The following is a 22,049-nucleotide window of genomic DNA, read 5'->3' on the forward strand; positions in this document are numbered from 1 at the left end:
CTTTGTAGATGAGTAATACGTCGTTTTATATTATTTTCTGGTGCAGAATACATTATTTGTTTCTTAAAATTTGTGCCTCAAATCCAAGATGGCCCTCATACGCTATTTTCAAATTGAACATTATTCACCATTTTGAAACTATCACACCTTCATAAGCGTGCCATACGTCATTTTTGATTATTTCCTGGAGCAGAATGCATTTTCGGTTTCATAAAATATAAATAGAAACTTTTATAAGCCTCCAAATAAATAAAGGATTCAGTTGCTACATGGACCTGCAGTTTATATGTACAATGAGTAATCCAATTAGTACAAAAATGCTTTTGCCGATCTATAAATCAAGTGTCAGCAAACAGAATGGCTGAATTAAAGCAAAAGAATACATCTTTGACCGCATGAGGAAAATTGTTAGCCATTATTTTGATCAAAACCAAGTGATGGTTGCTTGCCGCTATTTTAATAATTTGGTGTTATTTATAATCTTTGAACTGTGGGACCCTTATTCGCTTGTATTAGGTAAAATGGCACTATTCTTGGGGCTCAAAAGTAATTTTCCAGTGCTAATTTGGTGACAGAAGATAATAAAAAGGTAATATAAGGTTGTAAAATAAATTCCAAGATGAGTTTTGTTGAGTCTGTTACAAAAATGTGGAACCCAAACCACATGCTCAAATATATCATCTAGATTTATCTTAAGTGACCATCCACTAAAAGATACTGAATACTCAAAGGAAAGCAATAAATATATATACATAGTGGTATTATATTATTAATCTTTTACTGGTCAATGTGAACCAAAAAGCCACATGCACATTTATGTCCCAGTCACTGGGGCTTGCATTCGCACGTTAAATATAGCCCAGAAGATTTGAAGGGTGAAAAATGTGTCGTCTTATAATACTATGGAACTTGGTTAGTTGTGTTGATGCGTAAATGTCCGTAAAAGACAAGCAAATGGACTTTGCTTTGAAATAGCTCTAGATCTTGTCTGCAAAACCATCCAGCAGCACAGCAAAAAGAAACATGCATGGTCAGCTCTGGTAGGCCAATAAGACAACAGCCAGTAAGAATTGAGGTTTTGTCAGTGTCCTATGAGAAACAGCCAAACAATATATTAGAATCCAGTTTCCAGAGAAACATTAATGCATGAGAACATGTCGCATCAGAGGAAAGTGGTATCTTTACACAAAAGAACGAATCTGCAAAACCAACTAGAAAGCAGTAGCTGCGCAGGAAGGTAAGAGGGATAAAGCAAAGAAGTCGAGGAAGCAGCCTCTTTTCCTAGTTGACAGTGCCAGTGATCATTCCTAGCATGATTTGGCCAGACAAGTCATCTCACTACCAATAGAAATCCATAAGGCGACTACATAGTTCTCATTGTTTCCAATGGACGAACAAGCACAAAACATCTACAGTATATGACAACTACAGGAATATTCATCTTGGAATCATCTTAAAACACCTTATGCCTTTTTTTATTATCCTCTGTCACCAGAGTAACACCAGAAATTAATTATGTACTTCCAAAATAGTAACAATTGATGTATTACGATCATATGTAAGTCCAATAGCTCAAAAAAGGTAAATTATGCCATAATTTTAAAATAGAGACAGGCTCTTGGATATGAAGAACAGAATAGCTAAAAGTGGTCACCATAAAGTTGAATCCACTGTGCTGGTCTCTTGCACTTAATCTATGCCCGGCAAAACCATTTTAAAATTGTTATTTAACATATTTTTGCACAAATTTGACTTCAAGACGTATACAAGCGAAGGTGAAGACGTAAGCCTGTATTGGTGTTGGAGTATTGGTGTTGTATTATATCTCAGAAGAGATAAGACACATGACTTCTACAACCCAAATGATAAGAAACGATGTATAACATGCTAGTGTAAGAGCAATAGCTTCAAATTGATGAGTTATGCCTTATCCGTATTTCAAAATTGTGACTGGCGGCCATTTTGGATTTGAGGATCAAAATGGCTTCCAATTGTCTCCAAAGCACCAAGAATGTGTTCTTTACCTTTAATTACGCCATTTTGGTCTCTTACACTTGTTTCAAGCTCTTTATGATTTTATAAAACATTTTGTACTAATTAGACTACATGGCACATGTAAGTCTATTTGACGACTTAAGCCTACATGCATATTCGTTTTGGAGAATAAAATAGTTTGTACTCACATTTTATGAAACATATAATGTATTCTGCACCAGAAAATAATATAAAACGACGTATTACTGTATTACTCATTTACAAAGATGTAATACATATAGTTTCAAAATAGCGAATTATGCTCAAGTTCAAAATGGTTTTTGGCGGCCATCTTGGATTTGAGGGATAAAACGGCCACCAATAGCCTCCATAATGATAAATTTTTTTTTTTTTTGCTCATAATATAGTCCAGTAGCGATGGTATATAACAAAAAATCGCATTGAGATGTATTTGAATACGGGTTATCAATATCCATGGTTTTGCAGCGTTCACACATATCTTGGTAGGCACTTAAAACACCCTCTTTGTCCCTTCAAATCACCTACTATCACCAAAACAATATCAAAAATGACTTTTTCACACCCAAAATAGTAGGAATCGATATATATATCAAGTATATATAGACCAAACGCTTCAAAATTCAACATAAAATAGCAAAATTATGTCCACTTTCAAAATGGCGGGTGGCGGCCATCTTGGATTTGAGGCACAAAATGGCCACCAATTGCTTCCAAATGATCAAAAATGGGTTCCTTGTCCCTAATTTAGTCAGGTTTGATAATCTACACGTTTCTAGGCCAAAAATTAATGGAAATATGAAATATTATATATTTTGGCACATAATTTGCATAATTTATGCTAATTAATGTATCGATAGAGGGCGTCTCTTTGGATAAAAAATTTTCTTTTGGCCCAAGGAACATTTATGCCAAGTTAGACATTTGTACTACAAAATGCAGCGTTTGGCCATTTTTTGGTTCTTAAGTGTGTGTCCACGAGAAAACCAAACCAAATGTAGAAAATGCGGCAAGGTGGGGGTGAACGGATTTACATCATATTTGGTGTGTTTGAACCTTTATATGAACAATATCTGAGGCTGCAATATTTCCTGAAAAAAATCCCTACTTACAGAGATATGGCCAGTGACAATTTGGGGGGTTTATCAACCAAAAATTCTTCTGAAAAACAGGGTTATATTGATTGGCCTTAAAGTTTATACAGGTGTCACCAAATGATTTAGTTTGGTGATATATTTTAACCTAAAGATAGGGGATTAAAATGATATACACTTTTTCCACTCTCTTTGTTTCCATGGTAACAAACCAAGCGTTTTTCTCAGGCCTACAAACCACATGCTTTGAACACCCCCCTTCTATTTTTGACAATATCTTCATCTTCACAGGTCTTTGGGGTAAAGCGTGTTCAGGACTAACAGATAACTCATTAATCTATTTATACATGAAATCAAAACTTACTGCTGTTCTACAACTTGTCCGTTGTAACAGATAGAACATGACCTAATATTTCTTCATTTTTCGTAAATATATCCGAACACGTATATCGGTGCACTGAACTTCAGCCATCTCTTTCAAGTCAACGAATGGTTTAAAACACTGTTAGTTGAACTTTTTATTTTCATTTTACCTATTCTAATTTTTTTCTGGTTAAAACAAGCATCTAACACATTTTAAAACCATGTGAAACTAATGTACTAACGTCAGAACAACACAACGTCATTATCCAACATGGCGGAAATCGCAGACTGTTTGTTTACAAATCTTCCTCAACGAAGTCGTATATCATGTGGTTTATACTCTGTCTACAGATATAAAAAACATGTAGTGTATTGAAAAATTGCAACAGAGATATTAACAGTCATCTTCGTCGCGTTTACGTGAAGCAAAACAGCGTGAGTTACGAAAGCACACTGATTCTTGTCAGGTGTGAATTCTTTTGTATCCGATGACAGCAATTGGACTTTTTCAAGTATCTTTGGGAGAATAAATGGGTTACACCATGTGACCAGCACTGGGATATGGGCTTGGTTTGTGCTGGAAACCATCCACACAGGGGAAAACGAGCCTATAACGAAATATGTCATGGGATTAACTGCAGATGTCAGTGTAGACAAAAAGCCATTTGAATATACTGATGCCACTTGGTTCAGGTAAGAAACGGGTTTGTTTGTATTTTAATACAGGCTAAAATCCAGAAAAAAAGTTCACTCAGAAAAATGATCTAGGTGTAATTTTTTAATGGTAAACGCTCCATTTTTTTAAAAAGAAAAATGCCCCCTTTCAAATAATGAAATTGCAGCCTAAGGACCTGTGATAATTTTATCTTTTAAGCTATATTTGTGTGGGTATTTATGTAGGTTTAATGGTACTTGGGTAAAATAAATTTAAGGGTAACAATTGGAATTAGATTGAAGCTAGGGCTGGTCTTGGCAAAATTGCTAGGCTCATCATAATTAATATTCGAAACCATGCCTTACTTATAAAACATGGACAAATGGGATAATAATTTATTTTTCATCAATGTATCAATTAACTTTCAGATAAGTGTTTTCATGTGTCTATAGTAAGCTATATTTATATTTCAGGCATATTTGAGAAGTGTCATTTGACACACAGTGATCTTATGGTCAGCAAAAGAGTCCAAAGTCTTGCAGAAACTGAAACTAGTGTGGAAATGATGGCTGTTGTAGAAAGGCATGTATGTAAATGAAAGCCACAATATAACAAATGCTGAGGAGATGCATGAGGCCCTAGTTTCTGCAGTTGGAGCCATTTTCTACATCCAGCTAGACAGACATCTTCCAAACCTGCGTGGACTGGAGTGTCCAATTACAACAATTTAGCTTTCTTGATTCCTACAACATGAGAAAAGGTGTCTTCCTTCCTTGAGCAGTTTTAACATGAGTGATACTGATGTTAAAGTTAATTTGGGTTTTTCTGAGGCAAATATGCCAACTGGGACTATACCAAGCAAGATCACAAACAGGGAAATTTTTTCTTGTCCAGAGAAGTTTTCTCTGAAATCTTTTGCTACTAAGACTGAAGAGTATTTGTAAGGTCCTTTTTTAGACCACAGTTATGAAATGTGCCAAAAAAAAAAGCTTTTGATCAAATTAAAGTCTAGTGGGCCAACAATCTGACTAAAGAAAAACTTAAAGCACATCAGCTGTGAGAGAACTCCACCCTCTTGAATATCTCACTGAGTTACACAATGGATGAGCTTTAAAGTCATCTAAACCTTTGAAACTATATTCAAATAAAGTAAAGGAGTTTTTACTGAAGGAGTTTAGAAGGGCACAAGAAACAGGCCAGCAGAACCTAGCATTTGTGAGCATGAAGATGAGATTGAAATGTCAGTAAGGAGGGTTACAGACTCTTCAGGAAGAAAAAATCGGCAGTTATTTTTGAATGTATTAAAAACTTTGATGTTATGAGCTGTAATGTTTGATACAAAACTGCAAAGATGTTTCATAACACCAGGATATATTTTGTTGTGTTAGTTTTGCTTTTTGAATAGAAAATTATCTTGTTTTGCTACATTATGATATAGTTTGTAATGATCACAACTAATGTTGCACTGCTTTGCATGTATTGCTATATTATAATTTTGTGATTTTTTTTATTATTTGTAATTATTCATCTGAGACAACAATAAACTAAATTGAATAATTTTTTAGTTACTGTATGCTCATAAATAGTCACCAAAAAGTGGTGTGGATGATTTAAAAAAAACTCTTGATAATTGAAAAAGATTTGTTCTGGCTTTGCTATCATAAATACTATGGCATATCCTGATCTCTATATGATAAATATTGCACCAAAAAGAAATTGCTACTAAACTAAGATTTTAATTTGTATTCACCAAATTGATGATATTAAAAAAAATATATATATTAAAATTATCTTGTAAACTCTCAAGTTAATTGCCAGTGCCTATCCAAAGTAACAGAATCTATGATTTATTTCCTCTAAATTTTTTGTCCATATAAATTAAGAAGTCCATATATGGCAATTTACAAATATGAAGCCCAGTGACCTTGACCTACTGACCTGATATTCATTAGTACACACCCACTTTCCATGTTCACCAGCCCTATTAATTTAGTAACATCATTGTAGAGCAAAATGGTTTAATAAATTAATCAAACCTATCGTCTACATAGACTTGAATGAATCCACCACGATTTTTTGCCTTAAAAATGGCCAACTTTGGAGGTATTTTTCAGTACCTGTTTTAATACAGCAGTAACTTTTGAAACTTGATTTGGAATGACCCATATCTGCCTAAAATATTCATGCAGTTTTATAGCTGTAAACCCTGTGAAGATGGAGATATATGCAATTAAAGATGGTAGTATCAAAATTGGACTTTGGGGGGAGGGGTGTTATAAATGGGTGTGGCTCGCCCAAGCAGGGTCTTATCTGAATTCTACATATATCTGTGGCAAGCCAAATGATTGTTTTCAATGATTGTAAGGTCTAATATTTTTTAGTTTTCTCCATTTTTGTTTAATTTACACAAAATATATCATTATTTTTCCAAGGTAAAAATGGAGTCTCAAAGAGGCTACATAAGCCATGACTTATAATAGGCTATAATTCTCTGAAGAAAGGATATTTTTGGGATTCCTTCCTAACTCATGAATAACTTCCTAATATGCCTCCATACAACAAATTTGGTTGAAATCCGCTGACCCCCACCTTGCCACCCTGGGCTGGTTCTCTCGTGGACAAGCTCTTAACAAGCCTACTAATAGCCGCAGACATAAGATAATTGTCTACCGTCAGTTTACATTCGTTATCAACACGATGTTTGTCCTTTATACACACTGCTATGATTAGTTAATTCTGCATCATTCCAGAATTTGTACATATAATGATGTTGAACTTACGGGAGTTACCTAGCGGGAATGCTCACAGCGGTATCACCAGCACAGTATCTGCGGACTCGACGGCTGACGGCCTGTTTTAGGCGGGTAAAACGTACCATCTACCAGGTCCACAGATTGATTTTTCACTATATATTAACAGATATGGTTAAATAGATGATTAATCTCTGCACTGTGAGCCTGTTCTGAAATCTCAACTACTCAGGCACGGTTACTAGAAAGTCCCTGCCAAGTCCCCTTGACAGTAATCAAAATAGTTAATTACTCATCTGTGACAATAAAACATCCTTTAGCAGACAGACAAGACAAGGCAGGATGCGTAACGAGCGTTAACATACATTGGCGCGAAGCCCAGCTCGACCACTGAGCTCCCGCAGAGCGAGTACAAAGCCTTCTGCGCGCGGGCAGAATTAATTGTTTCCTCCTGGCCTAACATAACAGGGTTGCCTCAGCAAATATGTCCACAATAATAACTGCGGCCCTGGTAAAGGGTAGGTTAAATGTACATGTACGCACATGCAGGTAGGTGGCCAAAAATAACCACAAGAACAATGTGCTTCATCTAAACAATAGAACATGGGCGGATATCAAAGCCATGCCAATAAAAATAACTAAAATACTATAGACTAATAAGATTAAAGAGATTGATATTTAGCCAAAAGTTATCAGGCAAAGGACCTTTGATAGATCCCGAGGTTAAATTAGTAAAATAAGAGTTGTGTCGACCTCCTTATGACAGCGTGTACATGCCGCACGAGGTTTCAGCGATAAGATCAGAGTCGTGTGACGTCCTTATCATACGTGTACATGCCACCCATCACGTAAGTCCAGTGAGACCTTTGAACATGTGCACGTTAACAGAGAACTCCAATAACTAACTTTTAAAGGCAGTAAACGCTTTTTAAACAGCTTTTATCCAAGTGCAGTGACGCATTTTAATTGGTCTCAAAACCAAATTCTTAATTTATTTATTTATTGTATTATTCTATTATTTTACTCTGTATAATGCTCCAAAAGGAAAATGATTTCCGATTTTTATAATTGGCTAAATAAACACTTATCTCTTATCTCTAATAAGGGAAGGGTTACGGGTGCAGTGAACAGTAAGATCGAAATGATAAAAACGATACGATGGGATTCTCCAAATAAAGGAGATCGAAATATAATAGTGGGCCTAAACAACTGAAGATATATTTATTTTCTTTTTTTTCTGAAGTCGAAAGAAATTCACTCTTCACAAGTTAAACAACGGGTGTGTTTATAGGTGCATGTATTAATTTTGCCAAGCAAAATTACAAAGAGGACGCGGTTGACCTGAGATTTAGACACGTATTCTGCAAGACATCGTTAAAGTGTTTAGGACTTGTGATCAATCATTAGATGCTAACATCCCTCCAATAATAATAACTGCAAATCATTGTGCAATTTTTCATTTGTTTTATCTTAAATGTCGATGATTTCTAAACCACCGATGTGTATGCTAAATCTGGGATTGTTTATCATTGTAATTTGACAATGTCTGCCTCTCTGCCTCACGTGTGCACTTTTGATATTGTCGTAAACAAAAAAATCCCCTAACTGAGTCCATTGTTTATTCGGTAAACAAGCTTGATTTTTACGTGTACCGGTCGTTTCAAAATTTTAGTATACAATATGGGGGAATCCCCTTTCTTAACGCAGTACAGGTTCGGTGGTAAGCGTCTTCTCGGTGTCCCTCGATCTTATGATGCATTTTTAAAACTTCAACGACGCAAAGCACCCTGTGCACACATTTATAAACCACTTAAATCTCTTTTGATTGAATCTTACTCACAGCCCGTAGCCAGGGGGGTTCGGGGGATTCGAAAGAACCGCCCTTTTTGTCAGAAAAAGGTCCATTCTGGGTGCAATTTGATCTAGGTACACAAAGGTTTCATTATAAAAAGTCCACTTTTTTAGAAAAAGAACCCCCTTCTGACATTGCTGGCTACGGGTCTGTAGTGCAAATAAGTATAAAAGAGGGCTAGAAACATACCTGCGTCTAAATTGTCTTATATTCTAATTCGCTTACGCTTAAACGTATATAAATTATTTATCGTCTAATAACTCTCAACGAATAAAACCACTTCATCTTCAAACACCAAATCATTTATTTATAAATAGGAATGAGTCGATGTGCCTCTGCCTGTGTACAGACGATACAATATTACATACAAACGTTTGCTCCGTCACCAGTTACATTTCCCACATAGCCTAATTCCAATTCCGGTACAGCTCGTACTTACATGAATCTGATAATTTTATAACGCATAATCAAACCCCATCTTTATACAAATGTTTTTATACAAAAACTTTTATTTGGAATAAACTGGAATGTCTGTACATTAGCGTAGCTCGACTTCGAATGATCGTTTCCCTTCCTCACGTGATCTGTTCACCTTTTGAATACAGCGCCCCCTGTACCTCCTAATAACCTTTCTCCTAAGACACGTCATCGTTGACCCGTTAAACGACAATAAATACATTTATATTCTAATTCGCTTACGCTTAAACGTATATAAATTATTTATCGTCTAATAACTCTCAACGAATAAAACCACTTCATCTTCAAACACCAAATCATTTATTTATAAATAGGAATGAGTCGATGTGCCTCTGCCTGCTTCGACCACAAAGAACGGGCCTCCTCTGTGCATCATTACTTTATCCTAAAAAAGAAAAAACAAATACAATTTCATCGACTTATTAATCCACATCCACTCTGGATTCACATTGTCCTACAATATCGACAAACAAAATGTAAATGCATATCAAATACCCAAGTTTAAAGATACACTCATTCTTTGCAATATATTGTCTTTAATATAACCGTCTTTTGCTTTATCCGATTTCCAGCGACCATGTTTTTTGAATAATCGTTCTTTTATCCCGCAATTTGCTGCAGCTGATGCGCCACCTGCTCGTAGACTATGTAGACCAAATTTACTTTTATCAAAACCCAATTCTTCAAATTTTTGTAAAACTGTTTCTCTCATACGTGTATACGACAATTTTCCAGTATCCTTTAAAACATGTTTTCCTGATTTCTTTAAATACTTGACCGATCTGAAAATATACTTCTCTGAATCTTCTTCTATGTCTGCGGCTCTTAGATATCTTTGTAAGAAAACATATGGGCATGAAGTCTTACCTGTTCTGGCTATTAAAACATTAGATCCATCTCTGTATATATCAGTTTTGCTTTTTTCTATAAAAACTTCAAAATATGAATTTTTGAATATAATATCTGTTCTTCTAATTGAGGATACCTCGCTATATCTTAAAAATCCTGAAAATGATAATAAACATATACAGACATCTCTCAAATCGGGCAAACTGGCGTTAGATTTTGCAAATCTATTAACAAGTTTATTAAGCATTTCACTGGTTACTATTTCCTTTTTTATTGTTCTGTTACATGACAGTCTTTTTGCTGCTTCCACAATATTACTGATCAAAGCGTTATCGCAAGGATTTCGTGTTATTCCAGCAATATCATGAACCCACTTTAAGGTATATTTCACATCCTGTATTGCTCCTGGTTTACTTTCTTGTTGAATTAAACTTAACATATATAGTGCAATGTGATTTGTGGATGCCGGGAATATGTTAACCTCTGTAAATTTCCCTGCCCAATTCTTCCACTTTTGAAATATATAAGTATACTTTTTCACCGTTTTATCTGCTCTAGATTTCAATACAATACTTGGTAACTCTTTACCCAATCTTCGTAAAGTTGCATAATTGAAATCCTTTAATTCCGTCCAAACTCCAGATTGGAATACCTGTAAATACAAATAAAGAATTTTGATGAAAACACACCAGTTTATGTTTACTAATATAAAAGCCCATTTTTAAAACATTTCAAATGTTCTTTTCATGCATTATAGGCCTACTGTTTTCAAAAGCCAATCCAGACAATCTTATATTTTCTCTTTTAACAAAAAAGAATGAATTATCCATTAACTCTTAACCATCGTTAAAAGTATGCTTTCATTGCCTTGATTATGTATAAACATTTTGTACACTGTCCATCCTGATTATCAACTTTCATAATAACACACCTTCATGCCACCAGACCTTTCAAATATATGAATTTCATTTAATGTTGTATAACATTTGTTTCATCGTCAATCCTGACTTGCAAAATATATTATAATTCACCTTTATCTCATCATACTTTTCAATTGAACTTTTCAATTCTGTGTAACAATTGTTGCAGTGTCAATCCGAACTATAAACCTTTATAAAATATACCTTCATTCCATAACGCTTTTCAATTATAATTTTCAACTCTGTATAACATTCGGTGCAGTGTCAATCCTGACTACTAACCTTCCTAAATTATACCTTCATTCCATCACGTTTTTTCCCAATATAAATTTCAGTTTTGTATAACATTTTTCGCAGTGTCAATCCTGACTGTCAATTTATAGAAAATACATCTTCATGCCGTAATAACTTTCAAATATATATTTCAATTCTTTTTAACATTTGTTGCATTGTCAATCCTGACTGGCAACCTTCATAAAAATACACCAACATGCCATAAAACTTTCAAATATATATATTTCATTTCTGTGTAATATTTGTTGCAGTGTCAATCCTGACTTGCAACCTTCATGAAAAATACACCGTCATTCCATCACACCTTCTACATATAAATTTTAATTCTGTATAATGTTTGTTGCAGTGTCAATCCTGACTTGCAACCTTCATAATAATACACCGTCATTCCATCACACCTTCTATATATAAATTTCAATTCTGTATAATGTTTGTTGCAGTGTCAATCCTGACTGGCAACCTTCATAAAAATACACCATCCCATCTCGCCTTTGAAATATAACCTTCGTTTTTAGAAAATATTCTTCTATTAAAATCCTGTCTCCCCATCAATCCTGACTGCCAAAACTTTATCCTTAAATTTCTGCGACCCTATGTAAGATTGCTTATTTTTCCCCTGCTTAAAAATACCCTTGTTACCGAAAATAAGAACATCTTTTATGTACATTTTCCACTTCATATCTCTGTCAAATATCATTGGCCAAAATGCAGCCGACTTCCAACTTGGAACGACTAAAGTGCCTTTTGCTTTACAATTTAATAAATGGTTTATTGCCTTTGGTACCAAACCTACAGGTGGAACTATCCAATTATTCTCATGCTGCCAATTTTGTAAAAATGCGTCTGTTGCCTCTGTATTTGGATTCCAAAATCTTGAATTAAAACGGTTTGTCTTTGTATTTTCAAAATTCGCAAATCTATCTACAATGTGAGGTCCCCACTTTTTATCCAAAAATTCGAAAAAAGAAGATTCTACCTCCCAGTCGTCTATGTCTACCAATTTGCTGATATAATCTGCTTTTTCATTTTTTGATCTAGGTATCCAGTTTACTGTCAAACTGATTTCATGACATGTACATAAATGATATATTTGTAAAGCTAAATGTTGTAGATCATGTTTCATAGATCCTGCCTGTATAATCCTCACGACATTTTGATTATCTGTGTACCAACCTATTTTACTTCTTTTTATAACTTTAATAAAAGCTTGTAATGCAATTGCAATTGCCTTCAACTCCCTCCATGTCGAACTTTTCTCCTTTTCTTCATCTGACCACATTTTGTGACAAATGTCAGATTGACAACGTACCAAATAGGCACCACATGCATAATCACTAGCATCTGAAAATCCCAAGATTTTGGGTATTTCGTTTAAGAATAAATGTCTTTTATTTAGACAATGATTGTTTGACAACCAAAAATGTAACTCATTCAGAATTTCTGTATTTGAACGAAAATTTTTGCATTCGTCCCAACTGTTTCTATCATTGATTGCGTGATACATATTTCTTGTCATTAATCTACTTATATCTCCAATAACAGTTGACATTGATATAATTTTTCCCGTAATTCGAGCCAGCTCACGTGCCGATGTCATATTAATATTTTGCATCAGTTTTCTAATATCATTTTTCAATTCTGAAACCCTTTTTTCTGTGATTGATATCGTACCCTGTATCAAATTCCAATGAATACCTAACCAATCAATCTCTTGAACTGGTCTCCATATACTCTTTTCATTATTCACTACGAAACCCGATTTTTTCAAGTCTCCCCTCACTTTGTCTGAATATTTTTTGCACATCTCAAAATCATCACTAAATCCAAATCCATCATCCAAATACAACACTATAGGTATAGACCATTCTCTCCAGTGTTTAACCAAACATCTTAATACTTTGGTAAAAATGTAACCTGCTGAAGATATCCCAAAAGGTAAAACTGTGTAAACGAAATATTTAATTTTTCCTTGAACAACCCAAGAAAATCCCAGAAATTCTTGCTGTGACTCAACAATATCTATATGATGATAACCATTTTTTAAATCAAAACTAAATGCAAATCCTTTTGAATTTACGTACTGTAATGCAATTCTTGTATCCTCAAATTTAATACTCTCTTTCCAAATGTATGGATTTACACATCTCAAATCTAAAACCAAACGTTTCTTTTTCCCATTTATTGCCACCGTCAAAGGATTAACAACTTGTGGTATCCCTTTAAATTCTTTGATACGGCCTGATTGTAACAAATCTGATATTGATTCTTCTACAAAATCCTTATTGTCTAATGCAGACTTATTGTTTTTCATAATCATTTTTGGTGGTGTATTTATAAAAGGAATAACATATCCTTGTTTTATTACAACTAATACATACGTATTGGCACGAATACTTTCCCAAAAAGCTACATTTTTCTTCAATCTACCTTTCACATTGTCGCTATTATACTTATCTTTTAGAGTTGTATCTGTCTTATTGACTGCCGACCTGTGCGTAGCTGTAGTAGCTTGGGTTCGGTTCCGTGCTGTTTTGAAAGTATGACTGCTTTTGCTGGTTAAATTTGGAGCATTCTGCTCGCCAGTGACCGTATTGTCCACATCCAAAACACTGGTCATACTTGGACGGTTGACTTCTTTTGGCTCGAAAAAGCCTTTTGAATGGCCCTGAACCTGAAAAATTGGCTGAGGCTGTATATTGAACAGGCATATTGGAATAGCTATTATAAACACCAGACCTACGTTGACCGACATTGTTGCGTTTCTGTTTTTTTTTTTTTTTTTTTTTTTGGCGCAATTTTCTATTTGCTCTTATCTGGGCTGAACGAATTTTCTTTTCGTCTTCACTATCATCTGCAAGATCATCGGATTGATATTCTTCCACAGCTTCCCAACCAGCATCCGATTTGTCCGCCAAACTTATAAGCTTGTTACGTTTCTTAATTTGATCTACGGACCTTTTGAGTAACTGTCTTCCAGACTTCACTTCCCCTTTCTTAAAGTAACTTTCTGCAATTTCAAGGTTTTCAAGTACTTCAGTGTTAAATTCAAATTGTTTTTTGTTTCCTTTGAACTTGAATTCAATTTCATGGGATGACCTCAATTTTTTGTTTTCTGCTATATTTTTCTCGGACAGTTCTCTTTTTAATCCTTTAAACTTTTGATCCATATAGGATTTAAACAAATTGAAAGTATCAGCAAGATTTGAGCCAACTTCACCTGGTATTTGTTGGCCACTCCCTTCATTTTCAAACTCTCCGCTCTCCTCGGTCGAGTAGTTTTTATCCTCTTTGTTTGATGCTACACCCTCCGACTGTATCAACTCAGGTTCGCTCACCTCAGGCCTCTCAATTTCTTTCTCAGTATGTTCAGAATCTGACTCAAACACTTTCTCTATCTTTTGTGATTTCCTACCCTTTGGCATACTAGACGTTTGAAATATGAAATTCAAGCTTAGGAAAACTGGAATGTCTGTACATTAGCGTAGCTCGACTTCGAATGATCGTTTCCCTTCCTCACGTGATCTGTTCACCTTTTGAATACAGCGCCCCCTGTACCTCCTAATAACCTTTCTCCTAAGACACGTCATCGTTGACCCGTTAAACGACAATAAATACATAGAGACACTGTTAACCGTTACGTGCTATCGATCACCTTGTTTACGAGAAGTGTTTTTTAAAGTGCGAGACTTCAGTTAGCGGACCGTTGAATTCTAGATCTATGTAAACATACCTTTGCTTAAAAGAAGTAGGGTAATTTTTTGCTACTGTATTTTTTTTATCTATCAGAAATCCGTTCTACTTTAAGACCTACTTTACAAACTGTTGTGCAAATTAAAAGCATGGTGTGGGAAATCCAAAGAATAGCAACACATTTTATGTCTACTTCTTCAGTAAATTATAAAAAGCTGCGATTCTTTAACTGTATTGACATATCCCTGACTAAAAAATCATACTTGTATTTTGTAGCTGAAATCTATTTCAATCAATGAATAGAGTCATACATTTTGCTGTGTTTTCTTTTTCGTGTGTACTAGTTCCATTTTAGTTTGTTTTTTCTCCATTAATTTAGTGCATTTTTCAATAATTTAAAATGCTTAAAATATTAGTATTTTATCTTTCGTAAGACTTATAAGACTTATTGTACTCGGGTTTGTCACATCAATCTCTGGTCCATTACAAAATAAGTGAGATGGTAACCCTGCATTGGGATTACATCGGCTTCCAAGACAAATCAGTAAATTAGATTATCAATAATAATAACTAATACTATATTACATGAAATCAAATATTGCTTCGTAAATACAATGTTAAACTTTTTGAATTAATAAAATTCAATAGCTTGTAACTCCCAAATTGTGACAGTTATATCATCGGACTGAAATTAACTGAAATTGTCCTTTAGGTTTTCATAATTATGATCTATGATCTATCTATAATACCATTAATTTAAACAATAATCCAAGTGTATAGTCATAAAGCAAAGAAGCTTCGAAAATCGCTCGATCAAGTTCTGGGTTACTCTATAATAAACCGATGAGCAAGGTTGGAAGCACAAAATTCATTTCGTAGGGCAAAAATAAGCAATTAATGGAACAATTAACTGAATTATGATAATTTATCAACTAAATTATTTAATTCCAATAGATCCATTTTGCAATGATAGTCTAATGTTGTAAGAAATCGTGATCACCCTATATCATAAAAAGTATTTTCATTTATAATTATATGATTGATACTCTACCATTTATAATTATCGTTATTACTAAAAAAAAACATTAACTAATTATTGTCTATTAGACCCAGCCCAATCTCTAATGACAGGTTTATTTCGGGGGGGGGGGGGAGTAATGCACGAACGTACTTTTTGGTACACACGTACCTCATCACCCAAAAATCGAGCCCAAATCTTATTTCCCAGAGCACTGAGCATCGAAAACTTTGAGATGCTGACCAGAAAAGGCAAACACTTTGCAGCAGACGACAGTTTTGTCGGGGAAAGCGTACGTAGAGCTCTGTGCAGAGCCGCAAGATGGCGCCACCTTGTAGAACGCCACGATTCTTCGGCCAGGAGGGGTTATGGACACAGCAGCATTCTCACACATGAATTGCCCAAGTGTCTTCTTCTCGCCATTAACATCTATGTCATCAGTCAGGGTTGTGTTGGCCAGTCTTAACTTCGCCAAACGCTCACAATCCACAGGGCAGCGCTGTAACACATTAGCACACTGAGGGGACAGAGCAGGGGTCACGTGGGCGGTAGGTAAGATCTCTCGACGCTTCTTGGTGTTGAAGAACTGGGGGTAGACATCTGTAATCTTCAAAGTTTGGTCGTCGTATGCTAGCCACACGTCATCCTGACCATAGATAATATCTGGTAGCTGCAGGAGTAGAGGACCTGGCGTGGAGGAAGTGTCCTCGGCGTGGAGGCTACATCGGCATCTTAAGCGGGAAAATAAGTGTGCTGTTTATGCAGAAATTAAATACAATTTATTGCATCCCCGTAATTTATATACATATATAAGGTTAGCCTTGTAAACAAAGATGACCTTATACTATCTTTTTACAGTATGTGGAACGCCATCACTCTGTAAATGTTACAGAACTTTTTGACCCCACGCACAGACGATCGAGCCAGGTGCGTCCTTTAATTAAGAGTAGAGTACAAAATACTAAAATGTTGCTTTAATCTTTTTACTACTTATCCATCGGTTGTACAATCGGTAACTTTTGTGAAAAATCCTTTTAGAGGTTGAATAAACATCATTGGTTCATGGTTTCCTGTATCACTTTTCGCATTGCAATAAGGGAGGCACATTTTTGCTAGGGGAGTATATAAAGGACGAAAGCTTACTGTCTTAAATAAAGCGATGTAGTACGTTACAAACTGAAGGGAATATTTATTTAATAGTTAAATGTCTTCAGTTTGATGGAATGAATGAATGAATAAGCTGCAATACTACACCTTTCTGTGGGATGTCCTTGTTTTATCTCTGAACAAAAAAGAGACAAATAATAAATAGAACAGAAGAAGTTTGATTTCATAAGATAGTGAGCGTTATGCGTCGTTACTCAGGAGAGCTAAATCATATTTTAACATTAAAATTGGCATTGTTGACGATAGTGGCGTAAACTATCTGGTGCCAGAATTTGCTTTTGTAATTTCTAATGTGTAAGACTTATAAATTCCTTACTATGATGCTCCATCAAACCAAGGAGTCTCATACAAATCCCTGATCAAACAAAGGCATCATTTCACCTCTTAACTGATGAAAAAAGTAAGCTTTTCATAGATATTCCCAGTCACCTGATTGAAGCACTTAAACAGTGAAGTGGTGATCAAATTAGCGCTAAAGCGGCACTGATAGCTTATCAAGTGAGGCCCAACGTGCTTTGCTCTGACTGACGAATTTTTTGCATATCCTAAGAGGGTAAGGAAATAGACCCTAACGTTTACCTCCGTAGCATTCCAAGCCTTTAACAGTTAAGTAAGCGTCTTCAAAATCATTGTCTGTGTCTTTCACGTACACCTGCTTAACTGGTAAATAGCGTTTATCTTCTAAGTAGCCCTCGTCACTTCTCCAAACTGCGTCATTGGTTAGACAGTTACAGGACTTCCTATAAAAACGATTTAATCAAATTAGCATATAACTATAAGAAAACCTCGGAATGAAAAACTGATAGTATTAGTAGAAAGTGTACATTTACTGTGAAGATAAATACTCGATGCTCAAGCTTTCAAAGAAACATAACAGTCGATGTTGTAACTTAAGATAAATCTGATGTTAAAATGAAAAGTTGCAATCAGGTATGGACATAAATACATTGCAGCTTATTTTATTGTGTTGAAGGGTGAGTTACTTAGGGTCATGGCAGCGTCCCTGTACGGCACAAGCACACAGAGAGCTGTTGGTGGGGGCACCACCCCAGTTGGTCATTTTCCAACCTTGTCTGGAAACCCACCAAGTCGGTCTGTGAAACTGTAATACATGGTTGCACGAAATCTGAATATACTGGCGACAACTCCCGGAAATTTTGATGAGACCTTCTAACTGCAGCAGGGTTGGTTTGTAGGTAAAATTTACAGGTATATCTAGATTGCCTGTATAATGAAACCGTTTTGGCTGTGACAAAGCACTGTCGTGTGTTACCAAGGTGACACCATGTCCTGGGAGGTCTTTTGATGTTGTGCACGTGACCTGAAATGGCGGCTCTCCCCCTGGGCCGTCCGGATCTATGGTGTACATAGCCGTGTACAAAGCTCCCCCGGCAAAGTGCCGCAACACATCTTCGCATGATCGAGGAACTAAAAAGGCAGTTGAAATACCATAAACGAAGAGAGAGAGAGAGAGAGAGAGAGAGAGAGAGAGAGCAATGATACAGAAGGTGTTGATATTATATCGATAAGAAGCCTCAAGCTGTGACGATTATGGATAACGATTTCAATTTAATATGACCAATGTAACGAAAAAGCTACTAAACGAATAAAAAAGATAAGCAGATTTGATAGAGCGGTACCTACCATGGTTGGCATGTGTAGGCCTGTAATGTTTCTGCGCGATTAAGAAATATAGAAACAAAAACCTTGAGTTAGCCATTTTTCGGAAGAACATTTCTCAGTCCAATGATTATGCGGCGTGACTGTTGCTAGTCGGCAACGGTATGATGGAAGAGAGAAAGACATGGACTAGATAGGGCGCGGTGATAACATTTACAGCTGCTGTTTTAATCCCCGAGGTTATCAAGATGAACCCCCCCCCCCCTTAAATTTGGTGACAGAAATTAAAGTAATTATAAATGCATAAAAATGTTTTTCAATTATGGAGATGTATATAGTTAAAAGTATAATATCCCCTGCAAGAGTATCAAAAGACGGAGTCATTGTTCACCTTTTCCTTGAGTTGTTTGCTTGTTTGTTTGTTTGATTGATTGTTCGTTTGTTTGTATTTTTTTTTTTTTTTGGAATAGGTCAGGGAGACGGGAGCGCAGGGAAGACGTTATCTACCAACTTCTGACCTTGTGTGAGTGAGTGAGTGAGTGCACATGCTATACTTAGAGCTTTTAGTTTACCGTTGACATTTAACTTCATATGCCCGACATAAAGAGTCTTAACCCAAATATGCACAAACAACTTTACAATGGGGAATACCTGCTTTAAGGGTCTGCCGCTAGATGGCGTGGGGGTGAAAGCAGTCCTTCTAAAATCTCGCAGAATCTCGCTCACGGCTTTACACCAGAGTTTAACATGGAGCGTGTGCACGCGTCGCTGACAGTGAACCAACTCAAACGCAATTTACTTGAATGTGGTGCCATAACATCTGGATGAAAATGTGAATTGACTGGAAGGTATGTGTTTTCTTTTCATTTAGTGCTTGAAAAACACGAATGCTAACTATTTTCCTTGAAAAAATCAAAAATTAGTCGAGGTGTGTGTGTCAAATCTGACATGTTATGTACATGTAGACTACTGTGTAGGTACGAGTAGGCCTACGTTCATATTTTGTTTTAGTAGCACGAAAGATTTTTATACTTAGTAAATGTACTTATTTATTTTCTTTATAAGGTTACCCAAAGAAGGCCCATATATCGGGGGCAAAGCCTGAAACTGTCGATTTCAGGACCCCAGGACAGCCAACTTCAAGAGCAGGATAAAATGATTACTTCAGGAATCTTACCTATCACTTCACATCAGCGGCAAAGATTGATGTAGCCACCAGTAATGCCTACCCTAAAGCTGACTTACAGGCGGCTGTGATGGACAACAACTATTGCCAAGTGCCATGAAAAGAATAAAGCATGGATAGAGGGAATGATGTAAGTGAAAACAGAGGTCTACTATTAAGAATCGGGCCCAAATATGAGAAAGAATTATCAAACTAGGTGATAGGTGACATCATAGAATTATAATATTGTATCTAAACTAATCTAAATTGTATCTATTTAATGCTGTAACCATCTACCATGCTTTAATGGGATATGAATATTTCAGGTTGAGGAACAAACAGCGAAGGACACTGAGTAAGCAAGTTATAACAAGGAAAGAGCGCAATCTGACACAAGGAGAGACAATGGCGGATCACTGCCTCAAGATTTGGAGAGATAATTGCAGCTACAGAGAAGAAGTATATAAACAAACTGTATGAATCTTTGTTGTGTCCAAAACCATTGCAGACACATGACAGTTGGACCCGGACCTGATTTCCCCTTTTGGAATGTGTATCTCGTGCACAAATCTGGGCCTAAAGAAAACCTGCAAATACTTTACTCAGTTAGAAGGCCAGATGTTCATTACGAATCGCCCATTCTGCTATTTTGTTGTGTTTACATTCAAAGATCTGTTTGTGGGGTTGATTCATTCTGACACTGGATATTTTTCTACATGTATTTTGCCGAGGATAACTTTTTTTAATGAAAAACACTATAGGAAGTACGTGTCAGCTAGTTTATAGAAAGTACCCCTGTATGAGATGGTTTTAGCTGCAATCACAATTTTGAAGTGCCATTTAAAAAAAGTTTTAACTAAAATGAAATAATTTGGTGGTGCTATATTCTTTACAAAAAGTACTTATGTGTTTATGCTGTTTTTAATAATATTTAACTGTAATGAGAAAAAAACTATGATGCTATTTTGTAAAGTATTTTTAGTGGGATGAAATAATTTGATAGTTGTATTTAGAGCAAATAATTTGGTTTTTCTGCTTTTAAAAGAATTTTCAAAGTGCTGACATAATGTGGTGGTTCTATTCAAATAAAATAATTCATAAGTACTATTTTGTAAAAAGGAACAAAAAAACTGTTCATTTGTAAAATGTTTGCTTTCTTTAATTTTTATTTCTTAAACTGTTACAAAAAGTTTTCCATACCTACAGTAATCCATTGGCTGAGAAATTGCAGCTATATAATCAGGAAAGTTATAGCACAAATAAATTATCTAAGTATTACATGGTTTCATGGTTTTTACTATGGACTGAATAATTATTTTGTTTAAATAAAACATTTGGTTTTGCTGCTTTTTAATGAATTTTCAGAGCGATGAAATAATATGGTGTTTCTACTCAAGTAAAACAATTCAGAAGTGCTATTTTGTAAAAAAAGAATAAAAACTGTTCATTTATAAAATGTTTTCTTTCTTTAAATTTTATTTCTTAAACTGTTACAAAAAGATTTCCAAACATGCATTATTCCATTGGCTGAGAAATTGCATCTATACATGTACAAATAAATTATCTAACTATACCTAGTTTTATGATTCTTACGATGTACTGAATAATTTTTTTAAATAAAAATAATTATTTAATTAACATTACCGGTCATGCTCAATACATCAATAAAAAAGGATATTACTTAATAACACAACCTTATGCGGGTAGAAGGCTACCGGCACTTATGTATATTTACTGACAACTCTTCTGAAATTACGGACATAAGAAGAAAACGCACTTTGATAAATCGTACTTCCTAGGGGCACTTTCTTGCTATGGAGCTCTCTTTTCAAAACTTAATGAGTTTTTCCAAGATCAATTAACCTTTCTACGTGTATTCTTTTTGAGGCAACTCGTCTATCTTTAGGGGCCTAATTACTGTGCCTGGGTCAAGTTGTAACTGTCCTTTTAACATGGAAGGTGTGTTGACATGGACAACCCTTCACTTCAAACGAAGCCCTGAATCCTCAGGAAAATTATGCCCACCTTGCCGACTTTGACATTCAGGTACACAACAATACTGAGGCATGTTTATTAAGGCCAGTGCCACAGTCCAACGCATATGATATCCAACATGGCGACT

General features: G+C 35.4%; 1 protein-coding gene and 2 long non-coding RNA genes across 3 annotated transcripts; 2 read left to right on the top strand and 1 right to left on the bottom strand.

The window, feature by feature from the left end:
- Positions 1-2,969: 2,969 nt before the first annotated feature.
- On the top strand, positions 2,970-5,682 carry LOC147759673 (uncharacterized). Its single transcript, XR_015331428.1, has 2 exons — positions 2,970-4,163; positions 4,599-5,682. It is a non-coding gene; the product is annotated as an uncharacterized LOC147759673 (long non-coding RNA).
- A 10,492-nt stretch (positions 5,683-16,174) lies between these two features.
- On the bottom strand, positions 16,175-18,504 carry LOC106161718 (uncharacterized). The gene is made up of 4 exons (XM_086998205.1): positions 18,126-18,504; positions 17,722-17,882; positions 17,230-17,257; positions 16,175-16,706 (listed from the first exon to the last, which is right to left on the bottom strand). The coding sequence occupies exons 1-4, from the start codon at positions 18,200-18,202 to the stop codon at positions 16,175-16,177; spliced, it is 798 nt and encodes a 265-aa protein (XP_086854331.1). The 5' UTR covers positions 18,203-18,504.
- An 899-nt stretch (positions 18,505-19,403) lies between these two features.
- Positions 19,404-21,387, top strand: LOC147759674 (uncharacterized). The gene is made up of 3 exons (XR_015331501.1): positions 19,404-19,610; positions 19,828-20,078; positions 20,254-21,387. It is a non-coding gene; the product is annotated as an uncharacterized LOC147759674 (long non-coding RNA).
- Positions 21,388-22,049: the final 662 nt, after the last annotated feature.

Source organism: Lingula anatina, chromosome 10, assembly GCF_051362555.1.
Source record: "Lingula anatina isolate TDL-2025a chromosome 10, LinAna3.0, whole genome shotgun sequence".
In the NCBI taxonomy this organism is placed as follows: Eukaryota; Metazoa; Brachiopoda; class Lingulata; order Lingulida; family Lingulidae; genus Lingula; species Lingula anatina.

Bases quoted from the DNA above. Each gene is read 5' to 3' on its own strand.
- LOC106161718 (XM_086998205.1), bottom strand. From the start codon at position 18,202: ATGACCAACTGGGGTGGTGCCCCCACCAACAGCTCTCTGTGTGCTTGT. The intron at 17,883-18,125 runs GTAACTCACCCT...TCGTTTTTATAG, and splicing joins GGACGCTGCCATGACCCTAA to GAAGTCCTGTAACTGTCTAA. The intron at 16,707-17,229 runs GTGTAGTATTGC...TTCCCGCTTAAG, and splicing joins CAAGGACATCCCACAGAAAG to ATGCCGATGTAGCCTCCACG.